The 24,123-nt window shown below is 32.3% G+C and overlaps 1 protein-coding gene across 1 annotated transcript in view; it reads right to left on the minus strand.

Moving 5' to 3' along the window:
• Positions 1-575: 575 nt before the first annotated feature.
• Positions 576-24,123, minus strand: part of LOC114339588 (uncharacterized) — a 53,037-nt gene continuing 29,489 nt past the window's right edge. Inside the window, exons 2-5 of the mRNA XM_028290245.2 lie at positions 15,970-16,234; positions 11,593-11,936; positions 7,414-7,686; positions 576-1,398 (exon numbers count right to left, since the gene is read on the minus strand). Coding sequence (XP_028146046.2) covers positions 590-1,398; positions 7,414-7,686; positions 11,593-11,936; positions 15,970-16,234 — 1,691 coding nt within the window. The 3' untranslated portion in view covers positions 576-589. The remainder of the gene's footprint in view (positions 1,399-7,413; positions 7,687-11,592; positions 11,937-15,969; positions 16,235-24,123) is intronic.

Below are 24,123 nucleotides of genomic sequence, written 5' to 3' on the forward strand. Positions count from 1 at the left end.
AATTCTATGCTTTTTATACGTTTGTAGGTATATTTACGTGTGTGGGGTGCAAAAATATAAAACACAGGTTAGCGATATCTGGAACTTAAACCATATTTAAAAAATTAATTTTTCTATTCTAGTATATTATATGACACCAGCAGAAAAAAGCTCATTTTGGCGCCCCCCAAACAGTGGCGCCCGCCTGCAGTTCATCCTTTGCAGGCCCGTTATCGCCGGCTCTGGAGAGCAGCTCTGAATAACGATGTAGTCGATTTTCCATACCATTGCCTTAGATTATTCAGCCATGATGTTCTTCTTCTACCAGGACAACGTTTATCTTGGATCTTTCCCTGAATGATCAATATGATCAATGTAAAAGATCATATTTTTCAGGATGTCTCATAATGTGACCGAAGTATTCCAGCTGGATTAAAGATCTGGATGTCCATGTTGTATCTATGTTTTTCCTTACTCGTTGAAATTATTTTGTAGCTGGTTGCCGAACTGCTGTTTTGGTATTACTCTAAAGGTCTACTTTTTTGGAGCAATTGTTTTCAAATAATTTGGCTGAAGGATATATAGTAACACAAATATACAACAAATATTTTTATTTAAAACTAATAGGACTCCTTTTCCACAATTGGACTATATTTACAACCTTCACAAATTTAATAGGATTATTCGTGGCTCTTAATACTACTTGATATATATAATAATTGTCAGCTTCAACTATAAACTTTAAATACATTTTCTTATTAAAATATGTAATACTTGCAGATTCAATTTTATTAATACTGGTATTAGTTGGACGTAATACATCAGAGTCCATAATAAACGTAACAGCAGCTTTCTGGATCTCTGGCGTTAAATCTGTATGGTTATTTTCGAACTTCCCTATGCACGTGCACCATCTCTCAGGAACCCCTGCCTTGGAACAACTTCTCTTTTCTGGAATTTCTGCGAAAAACGATGCACAAGTTGGACAAGCTTTGCTGCCTGTCATTGTGTAATTACTTACAGACATCGCTAAGATATCTTGCAGTGTAAGATAGAAATCGTATGTACTAGTGAGTTTCTTGGAATTATCTTTAAAATTTTGATACTTCCTGGGGTACTCTTCTTTAAACCATGGTGGAAGGGATATGAAGTTCATGGGAAGTCGTTCTTCGTACCACCCCTGATTAGTTTGTCGAATTCTACCAAATCGCATACCGTGGTCAGCCAATAGTACTACCATGCTGCTATCTAAAATGCCCTCGCTTTTTAAATCCTCCATAAATTTCTTAAACGTTTGGTCCATGCGACTAGGTGTGTTAAGGTAGTTGTGGCTAAAGGTATTCATCCAGAAGATACCGAAATTGGGTTGATCTTTGAAGGTTGTACTAAAGTCTTTAGCAATATCCAGGATTCTTTCCCCTGTAAAATATAAAATATATTAATACATATATATATAGTGTGCTAGAAAAACTTTTGCTGACGCTATTAATTAAAAAAGAGCTAGAATAAAGTGAGAATGACAACGCTACTAGTTTGTGATACTGGGGAGCAGTTTGGTTTAACAATAAAAGGAAAACGAAAACCATGGTGATCAGTAAGAGGGGTAAAGTCGTAATAAGGATCCAGAACAAGTGGACAAGATGAAAAACTTAGGATACAAAAAAAGAAAAAAGAAAAAGATACAGGTCTAGATTACAGAAGATCTAAATCAGAAATTTGCTCCAGAATAGAGCAATACAGAGCACCCTTTTTGAAGATGAGGACATTTCTGAGTAACCAAAGACTCAATCTGAAATCCGATATCGCAGTGGTTCCCAACCTTTTATGTCTTGCGACCCACCTTCTGATGTTTTTTCATAATCACAACCCATCCCTCATTTCCATCGGTAGTAAGCCCTATGACACATTTGGACCAATTAATTCCATTTTCGCGAATAAAACTATCCAAGAAATCGAAAATGCCTCAGCCAGTTGTAGTGGTGTTTAATGTGTGAAAAAATAAGTGGCCATGTGACCCACCTAGAGCCTAATTAGGCTCTTTATGATTTTATTTTTATCTCAGCCGCATCGAGAGCTAGCGAAAAACTTTAAATAATAAAGTTGTAGGTTTCAAAAAGTTCTGTCCGAAAAAAATGTTTTTTTTTTTAATTTTTGGAGGAAAATTTAAATTTTAGGACGATTTTAAAATTTTAAATAAGTATAAAAAATATCTAAGACATTCGTTTTCAGGAAGAAAATTTATAACGTGTATTTTTGCATTTTTTATCACACTGAATTTTTTCAGGTTTTTAAAATTGGTGAATCGTACTTTTAAAAATAAAAAATCGCATTTTTTTGTTTTTTTTTTCGCTTTTTGATACAATTTTATACATGGTGTTTACAAAAGGTAACACCGTCACTAGGATAGATAAAAAACTGAAAAACAATTGGGGTTTGCTTAATAATAAATTTTTGTAATGTCATCCATTTTCAAGATACAGGTCGTTGAAGAAAACAAAATTTTACACATCTTTTACGATTTTGCCGAAACTACTGGCAACATTGTAATAAAATTTGACAGGTTTTAAGAGGTAGTTATTTTGCATTTTTTTACATACAATTAAGAATTTTATATTCATCATTGGCGCGCATACGGGTAATGGTCTAAACTTTTTAAAGAAAAGAGTTAGTAGGTACTTACGCCATATATTTCAAATTAACAATCATTTTTGAATTCTTCGTTTCATTTGTGATAAAAAATCTATCTTCCCTTTTTTTCATACGACGCTCCGTTTTTTGAATTCTTCCTTGCATTTGTGATAAAAAATCGATCTTCCCTTTTTTTCATACGCCGCGCCGTTTTCATAAAAAAAGAATGTGTGTGTGTGTACTTTGTACGCACGCAAGAAGTTATACTTCTATTATTATGATTTCAACGAAATTAATATACTTAACAGGTTATTTGTATTTTATTAAAATATTAAACTAACTTCCTTTACTTACCAGTTTTAAAAATTTTTTATTAAACGGATACCAAAAATATAAAAAAAATATGAATCGTCCGGGATTTGAAGCCGGGACCTCTTGATCTCCGGTCACACGCTCTACCACTGCGCTATCACTCTTTTGCTTTGACAGGTTACAAGATTTCTCTGACAAATTTAATACAAAAATACTTTAAATAATATAGTTACTATTATTATAAAATATCTTATTCCCGAGGAAGGCAAATCCAAAGACACAAAAATTATAATAAATAATACATTTACTAAAAACACTAATATATCCTTTTCACACCTTTTCTTGCACTGATATATTAAATATAAATATTAATTTTAAATATAAATTTTATACATAACTTGAAAGATTCAGCAAATAAACGCCATACAGTCTGTGTGCGCATGCGCGCAGAATTAGGAAATTTTACTCTCAATCGCGCCTAAAGAAGTATAACTTCAAAAAAATAAAATATCTTAATACATACATACTTCCAGAGTATTGGAATTAAGTTTTTATGGATGTACGAGTTACGAGTATAATATCAGACCAGGGCGCATCTGTAAAAATATTAGTACATTTGGACATTGAGAGGTGACTCAATTTTTTTTGCAGAAATTGATTGAAAATAACTCAAATAATAATATTAGAGTTATCCTCCCTCTCAAAAAGGTCCGGAACATTGTTTAAATAATCAAAATGTCAAAAAATGAAGGAAAAATTCGATTATTTTCTTCGTTTTTTGATTATAACTTTAAAAGTATTCATTTCCGAGAAAAGTTGTAGTGACATAAAAGTTGCGTAATTAAATTTCCTACAATATAGAATTGGTTAAAAATTTAAAAAATAGTCACCCTTGTTGCAAAATAGCAATAATTGCGAAAAAACCATACAAAAACAAGTATCCATATTTTACTTTTTAAACCACCATTTATGCTACACTTAGGACCTTCATATTTCACCCAGAAAAACTTTATGATACAGTAAAATAGTACTGTAAATTTCATTAAGATCGGTTCAACAGATTTTGCAAAATAAATTTTGCAATCCAGCTTTCGCAAAAAAAATTCATTTTTTCAAAATGTTACAGGACTGAAAATAAAGTAGATAGTAAGTTGAAATTTTTTTTGCATATAGAAGTAGACTGTACCTACCATTTGCAATTTGCAAAACTAAAATCGATGAACTACCACGGCGTCAGAAATGTTTTTAAATAAACATTAATTATTGGTGCTACGCGCAGGACAGCGGATAGTTTGCTCTGATTGGGCACTCCAATGACCTTTGATAATGATTGATACATTTTAATTTTTATTACATTTCGATATAAATAAATAAATTTGGTTATTGCAAAATAAAAACACATAGGTACTCTATCTTTTGAAGAAACACTTTTTTTAGCAAAAACTTTATTATTTTATTATTAAAAAAGTTTAGAGTTTTATAAAACTTTATTATTAAAAAAAGTTTATTATTTTTAAACATATGCAATTGTTTAAACAATATTTCACAAACAATAATAAAATTAGTTTGATTTTTGTGGAATTAAAATATTAAAATACAACAAAATATAGAGTAAGAAAATAATATATTAGATAAAGATTGGAAGAAATTTTGGTGGAAATCAACTTGTGTGAATCGAACACCGCTGTCCTGCGCGTAGCACCAAAAATGAATGTTTAATTAAAAAATTCCTGACGCCGTGGTAATTAATCAATTTTAATTTCGCAAACTGCAAATGAAAGGTACAGTACACTTCTATAAGCAAAAAAAATTCAACTTACTATCTGCTTTATTTTCAGTCCTGCAACATTTAAAAAAAATGAATTTTTATGCGAAAGCTGGATTGCAAAATTTATTATGCAAAATCTATTGAACTGATCTTAATGCAATTTACAGTATTGTTTTACTGTATCATAAAGTTTTTCTGGGTGAAATATGAAGGTCATAAGTGTAGCATAAATGGTCGAAAAACGTAAAATGCGAATACTTGTTTTTGTATAGTTTTTTTTTTCGCAATTATTGCTATTTTGCAACAAGGGTGACTATTTTCTAACTTTTTAAATAATTTTGTATTGTAGGAAATTTAATTACGCAATTTTTATGTCAGTACAACTTTTCTCAGAAATGAATAGTTTTAAAGTTATAATCAAAAAACCAATAAAAAAATCGAATTTTTCCTTCATATTTTGACATTTTGATTATTTAAACAATGTTCCGGACCATTTTGAGTGGGAGGATAACTCAAATATTATTATTTGAGTTATTTTCAAGCAATTTCTGCAAAAAAAATTATTTGAGTCACCTTTCAACGTCCATCTCAAAATAGATGCGCCCTGGACTATATAGATTTTGTAGATTGTATAGAGTTATAAGAGTATAGAAACTTAACATCATAGTACATAGTTCGAATACTTTTTAAGGGTTAAGATGTTTTATTTCTTGCATAAAAATGGCGCGTCGTATGAAACAATGGGAAGATATATTTTTTGTCACAAATGGAACAAGAATTTTAAATATGTCAGTGCAGTACTATCATTTTTTCTTTAAAAAGTTGAAAATGGGTGGCATTAAAAAATTTGGTATTAAGCAAACCCCAATTGTTTTTCAGTTTTTTTTATATATCCTACGGTGTTGCCTTTTTTAAATACCATGCATAAAATTGTATCAAAAAGCGAAAAAAAATGCGGTTTTTAATTTTTAAAAGTACGTTTCACCAATTTTAGAAATCTGAAAAAATTCAGGGTGAAACATTGTGCAAAAATACATTTTATAAATTTTCGTGAAAGCGAATGTCTTAGTTATTTTTTTATACTCATTTAAAATTTTAAAATCGTCCTAAAATTTAAATTTTCCGCCAAAAATAAAAAAAAAATTCGAGCAGAATTTTTTGCAACTTAAAACCTTTTATTTAAAGTTTTTCGCTAGCTCTTGATGCGGCTGAGATAAAAAATAAAAACATAAAAAGCCTAATTAGGCTCTAGAGAGGTGGGTCACGTGACCACCTAGGGGGCTAAAAATTTCAAAAATATATGGAATTAGAATCGAGTTGCGGGCATTTTTCATCATCTTACCCGGCTAGGCCCTTTGTTAGGTTATTGGGTGTTTATACAGGGTGTCTGCGTAACTTGGGACCATATGGGAAACTTCTTTAATATCAATTTTACGAAAAAAAGTCATTCTTTATAAAGTGCTCTGCATAGTCTAAAACCTAGGATGCAATCATCAGATATCAAATTTTGTCAACAGTATACGAGGTATGTCAAAAAATATGAATTTCGCTCAAGAGCAAACCACTTTTATATTTCAAAATATCAAAAAATTTTATAATGAAAAGTTATTTGTAATTAAAAACCATATTCAAATATGCAATAACAGCCTTCTACTTGAAAAAAAAATTTCTGAAAGTTTCCTAAATTAGTTTTGATTCCGAACATCATTTTTATTTATTAGACATGTAATAACTCTTTTATTAATAATTTTAGGAAAAAAAGTTATTCTTCATAAAAATCTGTACATGGTCTAAACCTCAAGATGCAACCATCAGTTATCCAAGTTTGTTAATTTTATACGAGGTGTGTCAAATAATATGAATTTAGAAAGAATTTAGAAATTCAAAAACCTCGTGACACACCTCGTATAAAATTAACAAACTTGGATAACTCATGATTGCATCTTGAGGTTTAGACCATTCACAGATTTTTATGAAGAATAACTTTTTTTCCTAAAATTATTAATAAAAGAGTTATTACATGTCTAATAAATAAAAATGATGTTCGGAATCGGTAATTTAGGAAAATTTCAGAATTTTTTTTTTTCAAGTAGAAGGCTGTTATTGCATATTTGAATATGGTTTTTAATTACAAATAACTTTTCATTATAAAATTTTTTGATATTTTGAAATATAAAAGTGGTTTGCTCTTGAGCGAAATTCATATTTTTTGACATACCTCGTATACAGTTGACAAAATTTGATATCTGATAATTGCATCCTAGGTTTTAGACTATGCAGAGCACTTTATAAAGGATGACTTTTTTTCGTAAAATTGATATTAAAGAAGTTTCCCATATGGTCCCAAGTTACGCAGACACCCTGTATTTAAAAAATTAGCAACAACTAAGGGGTGTCTTCAAGGTGGTGCATAACCAGCAAGATTATGAAATATAGGCTTTGATGAGCTAATTCAAGGAGTTTAGCAGTCAAGGAATCTAGATTCAGGGTTTCGCAGACGTCATTAGTATAGTTATTAGGGGGAAATTTCCCAGTTCTATGGCGGATCAGATGCAATATGAATCCTTATCTGGAAGAGAATTGGTATATCTGAAAGAGAATCTTTTTAAAACTAAACTACATAGTAGCATTAGTTATATTATACAATATATTAATTTTACATAATTTAAATAAATTATATTGAAATAAACAACAATTTAACAAAATCTTTATGCATTTTTACGTACCTTGGGTTTCTGGTCCAGCACAAAACGGCATAGTGTCGATAAACGTAGTTCCTAACCCTTTGGCAGCTTCCATGTATGGCTTAAAGTAATAATCTGTAGGTGGATTTGTAAATCCTTTCTTTAAATAATTATATGTGGAGATCTCGGCCCAGTCTTCGGCATATGCAGTAGCGTATCCTGAGTCTCTGAAATCGTACCAGATCATCGGGCATTTGTTCAGCTGTCCAATCTCATAGGGTTTGCATATTTCGTTTGATTGTTTTAGGTTTAGACCTAGAAATTGAAATATGTATCTATTAGTAAACGCCACAGCAATATTACACACACCCAACCTTATAATATGGAATCATCTGATATTTCTTACATTTCGTGTGAATTTAAAAAAACCAACACGCGAAGTCAAACAATATTTATTTTAAAGCAGTTTAATAACAAATACATAACAATTAAATAAAACAATACAGTACTTAACAAACAAATTGAAAGTAGTTGTTTTAAAGTCAATAGCGTACAACATTTCAATGTAAAACGAATAATGTTTAAATTGTCATTATTTTTTTTTGTATTTTGTGATAGTCAGTGTTATTACCTCTAGTCCTTATGCAAGCTTCAGTTTGCGTGGGCACGCTTCTAATCAAATTATCAACATTTTGTTGTGGTAGGTTGCTCCATCCTTAAGAGCAGCTTGTACTAGCGTGCGGTGTTTTGTGGATTATCCCGGCGAGCTCTAACTTTTCTTTTAAGCATATCCCACAAATACTCTATAGTCTATAGGATTAAGCTCGGGTGAGCAAGCAGGCCACTCCAAACAAGGGATATACTTTCTGCTTCAATGATGTCTGTAGTCACTCTAATGGTATATAGAGGTCCATCATCATGCAATAAAATTAAATTTTCTCCTGTTGCACCTCTCCAGAGCCTGACTACAGGTTATCAACATATCTGTGAGCAGTTAAAGTTGATTGGATGAAAATTAAAGGAGTTTTTTACGGATCACAATTCCTCTCCAGAACATTACACTTCCCCTTGTATATTTGTGAACAGATCTGACAGTTTTCGTTCTTGCTTGTCTTCCTCGACCTCTAAGTACACGATTTCATGGGTCATCTGATTTTACACAAATCCTGACTTTTCCAGTTTTGGTGGTGAAGACACCAATTTAGGTGATCAATCTTGTGCTGCCTGGGTAACTCGGGAACACATAACTGTCTCCTGCTGTATAATTCTTGGTACGAACTTTTCTTCCTATCGTTTCAAGTGAAACAGTTACACCTGTAGCTTCCAAAAGCTGCCTTTTGAGCTGCAGGTATGAAATGGTTGGGTATCTTCCAGCTGATTGGACAATTAAACGATCTTGGAGAGCCGTTACTACTTTGGCGACTTTCCCTTGCTTTATTTTTGAGCTTTCCTAGTTCCTGTTACCTAGCATAGGTTTTGGACAGAACGACCTGTATTACGCCTAGCTCTACAGTTATGTCCCTCCGAGAACATTACTTTCTCCACAAGACCAATAATATTTCCTCGTTGTAAGTTCTATAACCCCACATCAGGCATATTTTCGTTTTTGGACGCAAAAGTTAGTTTATTTATTTTCGTTCAATTTGCAACTCAAGCAAATAACCTATACCGTATCGAGCTGTACTATCCGATTGTCTTATATATTTGTTTATTTTCAATAAAAACTTTTATTCTTCGCAAAAATAACAAGTTTTTTCAAAAGAAATAAATATTACTTTGAAATACATGGTGATTCCATATACGTTTGGGTGTGTGTATGTTCTAACTTGCATGAAATTAGAAATGTTCGTTTTTATTTAATCTGTCTATTCTATTCTAACAAGCATAGAGAAAAAAATTTGAAAAAATATACTAATATTATCAAGCTTTAAAAGAAAAAACAATAAAGAATACTACAAAAAATAAATAGAGGTACAGGTACAGAAATGCTCCTATAAGGCCAAGAAATTGTGAAACAATAAAAACGACCAGGAAATCTACTGCAATATAAAAAATCAGAAGGAAACAGACAAAACTGTTTAAGACGAAGATAGTAAGCAAATAGGTAATAAGCGAATTAGAAACAGCAACATTAGGTAATACAAATTAATAAACATTTAAAGCTAAGAAAAGGGTAGCGATATCAAATAAAACCATCGATGCATGACAGCAATGAAACTGATACATGGCAACAAGGAGAGAAAGCATGGCTCTAAGACAGATAGAAGGAATATATAAACCTGCCATGTTGAAAAGTTAAAGTTAATAGGCAAAAAACTGAAAACTAGCGAAATGTAACGAAACATTTGTTGTTTTCAGCAGATATGGAAGGAAAATTAAACAACTGACAATTTGGCGTGGGTGTAAATACAAATAGGAGGCCTGTAAGAAAGCTAAAGAAACTGTAGGTATGTAGAAAAAATGGTAAATAAGGGCATGATAGCGCGGAGTAGTTTGAGTGAGAGGAAAGGAACGAAAAAAACAAGATTAAAGGAAATAAAAGCAACAAAGACACACGGCAGGCATAAGACAGCAGATGGCTAAAGAAGTGAAAATAAATAAAAAAAAAAGAATTCATCGAAAAATATTAATTTCAAGATCTAAAAATAATAAATAAGATAATGAAAATCGATTTATTCAACAAACAACTAAATAAAAGTAGAAAAAAATTTAAACAGAACAAGAATGCACGAAGACAAACTGTGATTTCACTGAACAAAGAGATGTATTTGGAACAAATTCTTTAAATAAACATTTCAACAGAAAGTACATGCGTCAAATAAATATAAAATAGTATGAGAAGTAGAGAAATCAATAGATAAGATGAACGCAGCAACCAGCAGTCTAAAAAGTGAGCTCAGACAACATAGCTGCAGTAGTATTAAAAGAAGGAGACCCTGTATTAAAACTAAGAATACTAACGAAACTCAGCAAGTACTGGAAAAGGTACAGCGAGTACAGGCACAGATTAACCCAACATGTTGGGTTAATCTGTGGTACAGGTAGGTAAACAGCGTTAACAAAAACCCCCAAGGTTACTTCACCGCATAAACGAACGTCTACCATCTCTTCTCCTCACGGTTGCTGACCAATTGGTTTTACTGCAAAACATTTAAATAACTGATGAAACTAGTCCTCTATTACTCGAAGAAAATTGAAACAAACAAAGCTTTGAAAATTATAATCTAATTTAAAAAAAATATGAGTATTATTGATGGGCGTTACCGCCTCTGGCCCTTAAGACTTCTTGGAACCGGTACGGTAGTCCACTCATGATATACTGGATAACCGATTGGGGGATATTGTTCCACTCCTCTACCGCTACCGATATCGTCTTGAGCTCAAAAAGGATGAAGTGGCTGAACTGCAGTACGGAATGCTATCAGACGACTTCGGGAGACAGGTTCATATATCCGCAGGCCAGGTCAAGGCCAACATCGATGTACTACAATTCGAGATGACCGCTTTATTGATAGCAACGTGAGAAATCGCTTTTGCACCGCTCCTCAAGCTGGTACGCGTCTTTTTAAGGTGAAAAATGTTAGTGTGAGTGAAAGTACCAATAGAAGACTGTCAGAAAGAAATTTTAGGGCTTTCCGTCCAGCTCCCATGACAGTGGGACTTGGTTTTGCGCAAGAATATACTGGACCGTGGCGGAATGGAAGATCATACTGTTCTTAGATGACAAAATAGCCTAAGAGGACCAGATAGAAGTCAGCGTGTCTACAGGTGTCAAAATGAAAGGTTTGCTCCATGCTCTGTAACCTTCACAGTGGCTTAACGAGGAGGGTCAATAATGATTTGGGGAGGTAACTGTCTCTTACGAAGTTCTTGCTGACCTTGTTGTGTTCAATAGAGGCAGTGTGAATTCTCAAAGGATATGTGTAAGAAGTTCAAGCAAGCCCATGTTATGCCTTTCGCACCGTTCATTGGTGAAAATTTAGGATTAATGCAAGACAGTGCACGTTGCCATACCGGAAGATTCACCCGTGAGTACTTTATTGAGGTCGGGATTCAAGTTTTACCATGACCGGCTCGCAGTCCCTATCTTAACCCAATCGAACACATTTGGGACATCAAAAAATGATGACCAAAACTTGAAATCAAAATTGACAATTTTTTCAATTGACAGACATACAAGGTGGGCGGTTACTTGTGCCGGTGATTGTATTATCGACTTACCTGTTATTAACGCATTAAAATTAGGGAAGGTGTTATCATCTATCTTGCTGTAAGCCATATAATCTGTAAAATTATTTTCCAATATAAACTCCCTCGTTAACGGCATCGTTCGCTCAAAATTCAACCTGGCGACGCTGTCTATAACTATAAACAAAACACTTAACGGTCTTCTCTTTGATTCTTTTCGAATTTGAAACTTTTGAAGTTTTTGTTTCACAGCTTCAGTTACTACTATTGTGGTATGGACGTTCTCATATATTTTATCAGCGTCTAAGTAACATTTTACCGAAACAATATCTTCTTGTAGAGCCACTGTTGAGTTGAAAGGTGTGCAAGTTGAAAAACTAAAATCAGAATACTACATACTAAAATTTGTAAATTTGTCAACACCAAAATTAGGATACGATTTTTTTAAGTGTAAGTGTAAAATCCTCTTAATTTAAAAAAATTTAACGAACTCTTACACCTTTCAAATTACGTTTAAAACATGACCAAATACAAGGTGATTCAGTGGAACGGTACGATTTGACAACGCCGCTGACGATAAAATAGAGGAGCCGCGGGCTTGCGACGTAAACGTTGTGAATCGAGAGAGTGGGAAGTTTAGATATCATGGAGGCGTCTTCTTGTGAACAACTCGTATTTGCTGTGAAAGCTTATTACAAAAATTGTGAAATTTTTGAGCGTGTACAACGAGAATTTCGTTTACACTACCATTTGTCGCCCCTCGCTGTAGTTCCGTCTAACATGTCTATTAAGACTTGGTTTAGGAACTTTGAAAGTAGTGGTTCAATATCACGGGGCTTCAATATTCTGTGGTGTGCGAGCAGTTCTGACACTGCCAGCTCTTTTTTGTGATGTTGAACCACTACTTTCAAAGTTCCTTGTAACTTGGTCTTGTGAACGGGACGGTAAATGGTAGTGTAAACGAAATACTCGTTGTACACGCATAAAACTTTCACCATTTTTGTAATAAGCTTTCACAGCAAATGCGCGTTGTTGACAAGACCACGCCTTCATGATAATTAAATTTCCCACTCTCTAGATTCACAACGTTTACGTCGCAAGCCCGCGGCTCCTCTATTTTATCGTCAGCAGCGTTGTCAAATCGTACCGTTTCACTGAATCGTCCTTTATAAATAAAACGGTTTTATTGATTGTTATTAGTTATTTGAATGCCGGTCTGATATGTACCTACATGAAAAACGTGAACAAACTAAATAATTCACATATTTATACAGGGTGTCCAGAAACTCTCCCGACAAACGAAGACCTGGAGGTTCCTCAGATAATTTTAAGACAATTTAACCTTCCGATTACCAACCTTTTTTTGTTACACGGATGACCAAGGGGGGGGGGGGGAAATGACCCCATGTCAAAAATGACAATTAACAAAAAAATTAAGTTTTTTTTTTATTTTTTTTTATTTTTTTTTATTTTTTTTTAATTTTTTTAAATTTTTTTTATGGCATGGACTTTATGTCCTTCAGCCAGTCACAACATGAGTATTAGTGTCATGTGTAGTGTGTATGTTGAGTAAGTGTCTTGTTACTTTGCAAAGTCGACGTCATTAGCGTAAAACTACTTGGAATTACAAACACATAATAGACGGTATGTTACTAAACATCAACTTCAGAACATATTTTTTATTCGTAAAATATAAGGAATTTTTTTTATTTCAAAATATGAGGATATCTAGAATGATATTAAAGTCAAATAAAAAAATAATGAGTTAAAAATTGAAAATACTTTTGGATTTATTAAAGAAAAACATACGCTGGGGTCACAATTTCCCCCGCTTGGTCATCCGAAGGTTAACCCAATTCACCTAGTCCGAAAATGCTTCCTAAGGATGCTAGAGCTATTTGAAGATGGCGTCTGGTAATTAATTTTTCTTAAATACCTCCAGAACGCTTCAATTTAGAAAAACGAAAACTGGTACACTTATTTACCTTCCATTAATTACGACTTTCTAGTACCGGTCATAGGCGTTCGTTTTGGGTAGGGCAACTGGTAATTTATCGCATAACTTTTTTACCGTTTTCTAGAAAAATCGATTTGAAAATGTTTCGTTTATTGAATTTCAAAAAATTTTGAAAATTTTTTTCAAAACAGGACTGTGCGTTTTACCGACTTATCGCAAGAGTAACTTTTAGTACTAGAATACCTCATAATTTAATCATCAAGTGTCAAAAATGCTTAAAAATTAGACAAAACAGTTATGCAATAAAATAACCGTTGACCTACCCAAAACGGACGCATATGACCGGTACTAGAATTTCGCATCTAAGGAAATCGATTTATCTCTGGAAGATAAATAAACGTACCAGTTTTCGTTTTTCTAAATGGTTTTTTTTTGAAATTTTCTTTTCAAAATCAACGGACAAAAAATTTTTATATCGATTTTTTTAGAAAACGTTGCATCCTATCGGCTTAAAGATAGAATACCTTTTAGTACTAGAATACCTTGCAATTTAATAACCCAGTATAAAAAAAAATGCTTAGAAGTTAAAGATAAAAAAGTTATACGATAAAATAACCGTTGCCCTACCTAGAACGGGCGCCTATGACCGGTACTAGAAATTCGTAATTTATGTAATTGATTTATCTCTGGAAGATAAATTAAGTATACTAGTTTTCGTTTTTCTAAACAGAAGCGTTCTGGAGATATTTAAGAAAAACTAATTCTATCTACTAACTAAGATCTATCTCCTTTAGGAAGCATTTTCGGACTAGGTGAATTGGGTTAAGTTGTCTTAAAATTATCTCAAGAATCTCCAGTCTTCGTTTGTCGGGAGAGTTTCTGGACACCCTGTATAACGAAAATATAAAACATCACATATGCATACATTATTTTTTTAAGTTTCTAGTACGTCATCAATGATATTTCTACGTCTCCACTGTATAACGATGTTAGGAACCATACTATATTATAGTATCGTTACACTTTTTTTTACTATAATACTCCCAAGCCTTCACAATTATCCGTTAATCTACTATATTCTCGTATTTTAACAATATTTTTAGATAGACAATTTAAATTTTTCGTAATTAATCTCAAAATTAGAAATAAGAAGCCCCAAATCTAAACAGTTAATCTGAAAATTCTCGTGGAACCACTTTCTGGTAACATCCTTAATCCATTCCTTTTACAATTTATAAGGCAAGAAGACGACGAATGGGACTCTCCAATATGCAGTCACATTCCTTCTATTCGTCTAGCAAAAATTCCAACGAAAGTTGATTCCGTGTATTCAAAATGTGAGTAAAAAGTGAGTACATACAATGAAAAATTAAAAAGACAGCTTATGTTTCATTTCAGTTCAGAGGTGATTCACCATCGCCAAACGTACGTTTATGTCTCTCCAGACGTCTTTAGTGGGGCTAAATTCGAATCCAAACGAAACCAAGTTGCCTATTTAAGCAGAGGTTAATTCTGCATATCAGACGCTCGGTAGCAACATCTATTAAAGAGACATGAGAAGTCCCAGATCTAAACAATAAATCTGAAACTTCTCGTTTAACCAATTCCCGGTAACATCCTTAATCTCTGCCTTTTATAATTATTTATAAGGCAAGGAGACGACGAATAAAGAAGAAGAAAGGGACTCTACAATATGCAGTCACATTCCAGAGAAATTTCAAATTTATTGTTTAGATCTGGTACTTGATCTTGATATTATTTAGATCTGCGATGTTTGCACGTCTACTCCTATTCCGGTCGGGGTTTGTAGTGTTTTCATTTATTGTATAATTATTATTTTTAAAATTTAATGCATTTTTTGCATCAGTTAAATTTAAAAAAATGGTAGCGGTGATTTAATTCTGCCTATAAGATTACATTATATTTGTTCCGTTGGTGATTAACGGAAACAATTAACTTAAATTAAAATAAGTGTAAAAACAACGGATAGTAATATTTATTTATTTTTGGTTAAAAAGGCGTGCTTATATCTCGTAAGAGGGTTCACTATTGCTTGGCCCAGCGAGGGTTGTATAACCGACCGATGCCTGCTCGGGTTGTGTATCGACTCGTTGTTGTGGATCGACTGAACTGAAAACACATGTCTGTGGTTTTAAGTTAAAGAGACTAATTTATTGACATAAAGAGGCTGGCCATTTAAGAAGCGTCTTCGAATGCATTTAAAAAGTGATTTATTGGCATAAGGTCTGATAAGGTAACTATAATGGGGAATTTGTTTCCCAGAAAAAAACATTAATTTTATACAATCTGGTTTTTTTATTTTAGGAGCGAAACACATGTGAATTTTAAATGACACATATTATTTTCGTTTAGAAAAGAAAGTTAATATTTAAAATTAGCAATAAAAAAAACAAAGCTTGTCGCTATATATTAAACAATTTTCACTCACTTACCTTATACCAATATCTGGAAAATTTTCAGATCCTTCTCTCCGTACATAGCTGTAACAGCAATCGATCATGTCTCGAGTTGAATAATACTGATCCAGATTGTCTCTATCAATATGTAAGTAAGCCGTATTGTTTTTAACAGAGGTGTATGTCAACAGATTTGAATCAGTGCAATTGATGTATGGCAGACTAATGTAAAATGGGTTGGTTTCTTCAGAATAGGCGGGGAAGTTGGGCATTTTGCACTTTTCATTGTTGATTATGTAGTCTAAAATAAAATTGATCACAATCATTAAATATATTATGGACATACATTAGGGAGGAAAGATCAACCATAGACGAGAAAAAATTTGCAAATAACCAAGAAACCCATATAGTCCAGGAACCGAAGCTTTTCATCTCGCAATTTTTACAGAATGGATCGATTTGCTTGAAAATTTGAGAATAAGTAGTGGATAGTCCAAGGATCAAAATCTATATGATTCTGAAAGGCGCTTTTATGATGTGGGTGGTTGCCACCGGGTGTGGAAATTTTTCATTATATTTTGACCTCAAAATTTGATAAAAACATTCATTCTAAGCAAAAACCGTTCTATACATTTTTTTGATAAAATAGCCGATAGATAATAGATAGCCAATAGATAAGCCGATAAAACTTCTAGAACCTATTAATAATATATAAATAAAGAAGAATAAATCAGGTCAATGACTAATTTTAATTAGGGTGGTGTTTAGGGGGCTGTTTCCGATAATTTTTTGCTAAAAAAAATAGGGACTGACATTCTTTTCACTATAAATCACTTAATTTTTGAGCTAGAGACTTTTTGTTTATTTCCGGAGATAGATATTTTTAAATGCTTTAAATTAGTTTGAACAAGATATCCTCGAAAAATGCATAGTTTTCCTGTCTTTTGACTTTGAAACTACAATATTTAGCATTTGACGAAGAAGAGCTAACAAATAATAAAGTATAGCTCGAATACTATTGGTCTTAAAGAAAATAAAAAAATTGGTTTTGTTTATTTTTTCAAAAGTTACATTTTTATTAAGTAAAGTTGTTTTGATAAAACGAAAACTTTTTGAGTTATTAACAGAAAACTGATTAAAAACATTGATTTTTTCTATATAAAACTAACACTTTCGTTAGCGAATAAATCGAAAACTATTAATTTGACAACCACCCCCATGAGAAAAGCGCCTTTTGGCATCATATAGATTTTGATCCTTAGACTACCCACTACCTATTCTCAAATTTTCAAGCAAATATTTGAAGCTTCATTACTTGGACTAATATATTGTACGTTGACTTAAAAAAAGCCTACGATAGCATTACCTTAAACATGCTCTGGAAAACTCTACAAGGCTCTAACATCAATGTCAAATTAATAAAAGCCGTAAAATCATTCTACAATAATAGCAAATCGAAAATCAAAATGGGGTATAACGTAACAACATGATTCGGCATAACAAAAGGTCTAAAACAAAGATGCTGTCGTATCACCAACGTTGTTCAAAATATACTTGCGTGTGGACAATAGCGACATGGAAACTGAAATTCCAAAACAAGAGCATACTTCTAGATGACGATGCAAATACACTATTATTTGCAGACGAACAAATGATTATAGCACAAGACATAGATGATACAGAACATGACACGCAAGCTTGTAGAGGAATACAATATTTGGGGCCTAGAAGTAAACGTAGAAAAACAGAATACATGTGTATTGGGGAAACACAACAAGACTTATAACTATCAAAAGGTCAAACAATAAAACGCGCAAATGTGTACATATACGTGGGAATGAAAATAACAAAGGATTGAACACTCAATGAAACAATACTTGATAAACATATGAAGGAAACAAGGGCAATATGAATGTTGAACGGAGTTTTATGGGATAAAAGAATAAACAACCAAAACAAAAAGAGAATATACGACACTATAGTAAAGAGCATAATAATGTATAGCTGCGAAATACCATGGACATTGAAAAACGAATTGAACAAAAAGTAAGAGTCACACACCGAGAGAACAATTTCTTTTCTCCTAAAACACCGATTTCTTTGAGCAATATTTCTTAAAAGTTAACATATCCTATTAACTTAAACATACCGGTTCACATATAAAGAAACGAGTTTTTTAAACACAACTCAATAATTTCTTACAGATAATTTCTTCAATATTAAGAAATGCATTAATGGTTACATTTAATTTTCTTATCCTAAAGTTTTTATTTCTTAAATTGAAAACTACAAATATTTTGCAGTATAAGAAATATAATGTTAAGTTAATCCATATTTATATTTGTGAACAAGAAATTTTCTTGCAATCAAATAAATATTTTAAACCACAAGAAATAATTCTTCAGAAATACCCTCTGTAGTAACTGTGGTTATAAAATAAAAACTTTGTCATTAATGCCGAAATGTTACTTGCAAAGAGATTTTTTTCCACAAAAGAATTGCGCAAATTAACTATTTATGATTTAGTCGTCAGTGTTTGTCATGATGGCGTGATATGTTCATGTTCATATAGATGGATGTTAGATTTATTGGTGTACTTTAAAAATTAACGGATGTTTTGAAGGTACGTACATATATAGGTATTAAATAAAAGTAAATTGAGTAATTTAAGATGTAATAATAATATTGTTGCGTATCCGAATGGTTAAAAAAGCGTTAAAAAAGGTTAAAAAAAATATGCTTTTTAGGTATAATGATGGACGACTGTGAAATAAAGGAGCTTATTATTCTAACTGGGAAATATGCCACAATTTAAAGCTGGGACAGAATGATATAATATATAGCTTCAGAACAATATTAAGAAAGGAGGTATTAACCAACTGCGGGGTCTTCCAGAAATGGTAGAACTTCATACATGTAAGTACCTTTTTAAAAATGTGTATACTTATGTATCAACTATAATAGGTTTCTTGAATGTATCGTCTTCTATTAAAATATACAATACTACGCTATATCAAACATGGCGGGTGCAACGCTGAGGATTTTTTCTGTTAATTTATTTGAGATAAAGAAATCAGTTAGTCTAAAAGAAATATATGTTTATGGTTAAGAAATGTTATTGCCGAAAACCGTGAATTAGTTAATATGTATTAAATGACTTAGATGTAAACTAATAATACTTTCCCGTAATAAAATTTCTTAACGATTAGGTGTGCTGTCTCTTTTAAATTATAAAAATTAAGAAAATTACATATTATTATGTCTGCTTCAATGTTTTACATTGGTTGTATTTTCCCTCTTGTTTTAGCTAAACAATATTTATTGTGTGACTTAATAATTATACAGATAAATAATTAATATTTCATTAACAAAAAGAAAAAAATAAACAAAGATGTGTATAGGTTAAATAATGCCATGTTTGAACTAAATATGACTGATTATTATTAGTATTAATAGTTCTTATGTGGGGCCGTGTATTTGTTTTTTTTTGTATTTTCTAAATTTGTCAAAATAAATATATATATCTTTATAAAAAATTTTTATTAAAGTAAGTTTACTCTTTCTACATAACGATTTTGTTTTAGTGAATTGCTGATATACAAAGTGCTATTAACAAAAGAAGGAAAATTTGAGGAAGTTGGATTTGCCTCTCCATCCTTTTATTGTTGTGTAGAAGCCAGTGGTTGAAGAGTGGAGAAAATATTTGTATGTAATAATAACGTTTTATATCTTGTTTTATTAATAAATAATGATTTTACCTTAACACAATGATTTATTTCGCCGTATGTAATATCACTTTATTTTCAAGAAATATTAACTTAACCCTAAATATATGTTTATCTCTGCGAAATATATTTCTTAACATTAAATAAATAAATTATTAGTAGTAAAATAATAATATTCCTTACTAAGAAATATTATTGCTCAGAAAGAATAGTTTTCTAATGTGTAGAAAATATATTTTTATGACTAATAAAATTAATTAACATCAAGTGTAATTTCTTTCTGATAAATGGGTTTGAAGTTGGCCAGAAAGTGATAGTTCAATCATGTTTAAGATATATTTCTTTGGCTATAGTAGAATTTATTTGAAATATTTTAGAAAATTATATCTTACATACAAAGATATATTTCTTAGGCAATATGCCAAGTCGATCTTTCTTAAATATTAATAAAGTTTCTTTATGTCAAGAATTTTTTTCTCTCGGTGCAGAGATGGATTAATGGAGAAGAGTGCCGGGAAAGTCGAGTAGCGACAGGGTTACAAATGAAAGGATCAGAAAAATGATGAAGAAACAAAAAAATAATATGATACGTACATGTACAAAGATTTCCTAATAATAGAATCCCAAAGAAAATGTTACAGTGGAACTCAAAAGGAAAAAGAAGACGAGGAAGACCACGGAAGAGTTGGCGAGCAGATATTGACAAGAGGATGAGAGAAGGAGGCCTGGAGGATGAATATATACAAATAGGGAAGAATGGAGATTACGAATCGCAACACGTCGGCGCAAGTTTTTACGCGATGTGTATACAGGGTGAGGCAAATAAAGGGCCTATTAGAAATATCTCGAGAACTAAAGGCAACAGAATCATTAAAATTTTAATTAAGGGGTTTTGAAGAGTCATCTATTTAATGAAAATATTTTCATCTATTTGCTACTTCCGGCTATACCGGAAGTTGCCTATAACTTCGTTTTTTTAAATGGGACACTCTGTATATTTTTACATTTTTGGATTCTCTTCGATGTCTTCTTTGTTAAAATATGAGGTTTTGTAATGTTATACAGGGTATTTTAAAAGATAATTACGTGTTTTTATTAATTTCGTAGCAACATTCACACCCTGTAGAATTGTAGTAGTTTGACATCTAAAACTCTAATTACGTTCAAATGATTTTTAATACTGTATATTTGTAATACTACTACTGTTAAGAATCATTAGTATAGCTAAATTTTTAATTTTAGTATACAGGGTTGGTCGAAATTCGGAATGAGTATTTTCTGAGTTTTCTTAAATGGAACACACTGTATTTTAGTATTGTAATGAAATGATATTTTATGGTACTTTTTTATTTCTTAAGCATTCCCTATACCTAACTGCTTTAATTTATGCTTAATTGGTAATCGCACCAACAATCTTAACTACGTTGGTATTTTGATAGCTAAACCATTATTGGTAATTTTAAGGAGTAGTCTGGATTAATATGTATTTATTTCTGAAAAATTATTTGTGATTGAATTTTTTCACGGCCAACCTAATAAAATTTTACGCATTTTTTGTTGCAATTAATGTTTAGCTTGAATCACCAATAACTCACAAATTAAAGCAATTAGGTATAGGGAACACTTATAAAATAAAAAAGTACCATGAAATATCATTTCATTACAATACTAAAATACAGGGTGTTCCATTTAAGAAAACTCAGAATATATTCATTCCGAGTCTCGACCAACCCTGTATACTAAAATTTCAAAATTAGCTATACTAATGATTTTTAACAATAGTAGACTATATTAAAAATCACTTGAACGTAAGCAGAGTTTATATTGTAAAACTTTTACAATTATACAGGGTGTGAATGTTGATAAGAAATTAATAAAAAAACGTAAATATATTTTAAAATACCCTGTATAATAGTACAAAACCTCATATTTTAAGAAAGAAGATATTGAGGAGAATCAAAAAATGTAAAAATATACAGGGTGTCCCTTTAAAAAAAAACGAAGTTATAAGCAACTTCCGCTATAACCGGAAGTTGCAAAGAGATAAAAAATATTTTCATTTAATAGATCATCCTTCAAAACCCCATCATTCCAATTTTCATGATTCTGTTGCCTTTAGTTCTCGAGATATTTCTAATAGGCCAGTTATCTGCCTCACCCTATATATTAGTGGGGTGTGGTGGAGGTTAGTCAGTAGTTTCACGAGTTTGATGTATATACAGGACTAGGACAAGGATGCGTCTTAGTTCCACTACTTTTTAATATATACCTAGAAGAGGCACTATAGGTATGAAAAAAGAAATATAGGGGCATGGTCGTACCTACTAGGAGCAACAGTCTACCTAAAATACTCTTTGCGAACGTTCAAGTTAAGATTAAGAGGAACAATGCAATTTCTGTGCTCCTAACTACAGAAATAGTTCGAAAAATACTGTTACACTTCTTGTAAATATCTTTATTGAACTCGAACACAAATTACAATACTTTAACAAACTGATAACTGCAAACTTCAAAATCTGAATTACAACTGAACTATTTCCTGACGTTCTAGACGTCACCAGACATTTCTGGGTTATTCCATGACATCCTGAACATTCTCGTACGTGACTACTTCTTCTTTCACGTCGAGGGACTTTTTCTATGTAGGATCAATCTACGGAACTGTCATAACAGTGCTCCCTCCTTTATAGTTATTCGCCTCGAATAACTGTACGGTACTTTAATTTACTGGACAATACTTTAACAAACTGATAACTGCAAACTTCAAAATCTGAATTACAACTGAACTATAAAATGTCAAACACATATGTTTATAGATTCCTGACGTTCTAGACGTCACCAGACATTTCTGGGTTATTCCATGACATCCAGAACATTCTCGTACCTGACTACTTCTTCTTTCACGTCGAGGGACTTTTTCTATGTAGGATCAATCTACGGAACTCTCATAACACTGCTCCCTCCTTTATAGTTATTCGCCTCGAATACCTGGTCTATCAGGGTCTGGTTGAAGCCAACAGGGTGGATCAGTTCCATGTTATGGGGCTAATCTCTCGATATGAATTACCTTGGGTTTACTTCTAGCTGAAAACTAGAGGCAGGACGGTGTACGGGCCTTCCCAGCTTCGTTGAAGTTTCGGACAAAGTACTTTCTTACGTGTGGGATTTTAGGTATAACCATACTGGGTCACCTCTTTCGAATTTTGTCCCCGTAGCATGCATATCTAGCCTGGACTTGGCTTTATCACTTTGAAGCTTCAAACTTTTACGGGCAAATTCGTAGACCTTTTTTCCATTGTTCTCTTAAATTTTCGATGTACGTCAAGGATGAACGTTTTTCTTCGCAGGGAGGCTATCTTCCGAAAATAAGATCTTGAGGAAGCTTCATTTCTCTACCGGTAATCATCATAGATACAGAATAACCAGTTGCTTCATGTTCAGAACTTCTGTAGGCTACAAAAAAGCGAGTAGATCCGTCTATTTTAGTTACTAGAACTACTGGCGAACACCAGGGGCCCGAAGGTTCTTCAATGATATCGGCATTTATCATGTCTTGTATTATGTTTTCAACTTCTTTTTTCTAGCAAACGGTAATTTCCGTGGGGCTTGACGAATTGGTCTTGCATCTCCAGTATAAATTATATGTTGAATTAGACTAGTACGCCCTGTAGATTTCTTGGATTCAAAAATGTCGTAGTTCTCATTAATAAATTCATTAACTTTTTATAATTCTTCAGTTGTTAAGTGATCAACATTTTTGATAAGTTGTTTCATGAGGATAGAGTCAACTGGGTAACTTGAAGCTGTATTCTTTCTTAAATATTTTTCACACTTAGTTATTTTTTCTACTGGAGTACATAATGCTATTTGTTGTTCTTTTTTCAATTTAAAAGGCTATTTGGACCAATTAGCAACCCTTACTGGAATAATCTCATCTACATTAACGAGGCACCTGGCTATCAAGATTCCGTCATTAACAAGTTCCTCGCTTTCCACAACACCGAAATGTAGACCTTCAGGTTTTTGGCTCAGTCTTGCCAGGACGATATTTTCAGAATTTTGAGGAATTTCTATATCCTCACTAACTACCACTGTTACTTGAGGTATCGATTTTTCCGTATGTAGAACAAATTTATCATAGATCTTCAAAATAAAATCTTGTTTATTGAATATGAAGAAGTTGTCTGGGTTGTCGGTGGGCTAGAAGAAATATTTAATTATTTTTGAATGGTTAATACGAGATCTTAAGAATTTAGTAAGGAAATTGATACGTCAGGATCCCACCGCTGTCACCAATGTTACACTTCTTGTAAATATCTTTATTGAACTCGAACAGAAATTACAATACTTTAACAACGTGATGACTGCAAACTTCAAAATCTGAATTAAAACTGAACTATAAAATGTCCTACACATATGTTTATATAGATTTCTGATGTTCTAGACGTCACCAGACATTCCTGGG

The sequence above is a fragment of the Diabrotica virgifera genome, chromosome 3, assembly GCF_917563875.1.
Source record: "Diabrotica virgifera virgifera chromosome 3, PGI_DIABVI_V3a".
NCBI classification, from domain to species: domain Eukaryota; kingdom Metazoa; phylum Arthropoda; class Insecta; order Coleoptera; family Chrysomelidae; genus Diabrotica; species Diabrotica virgifera.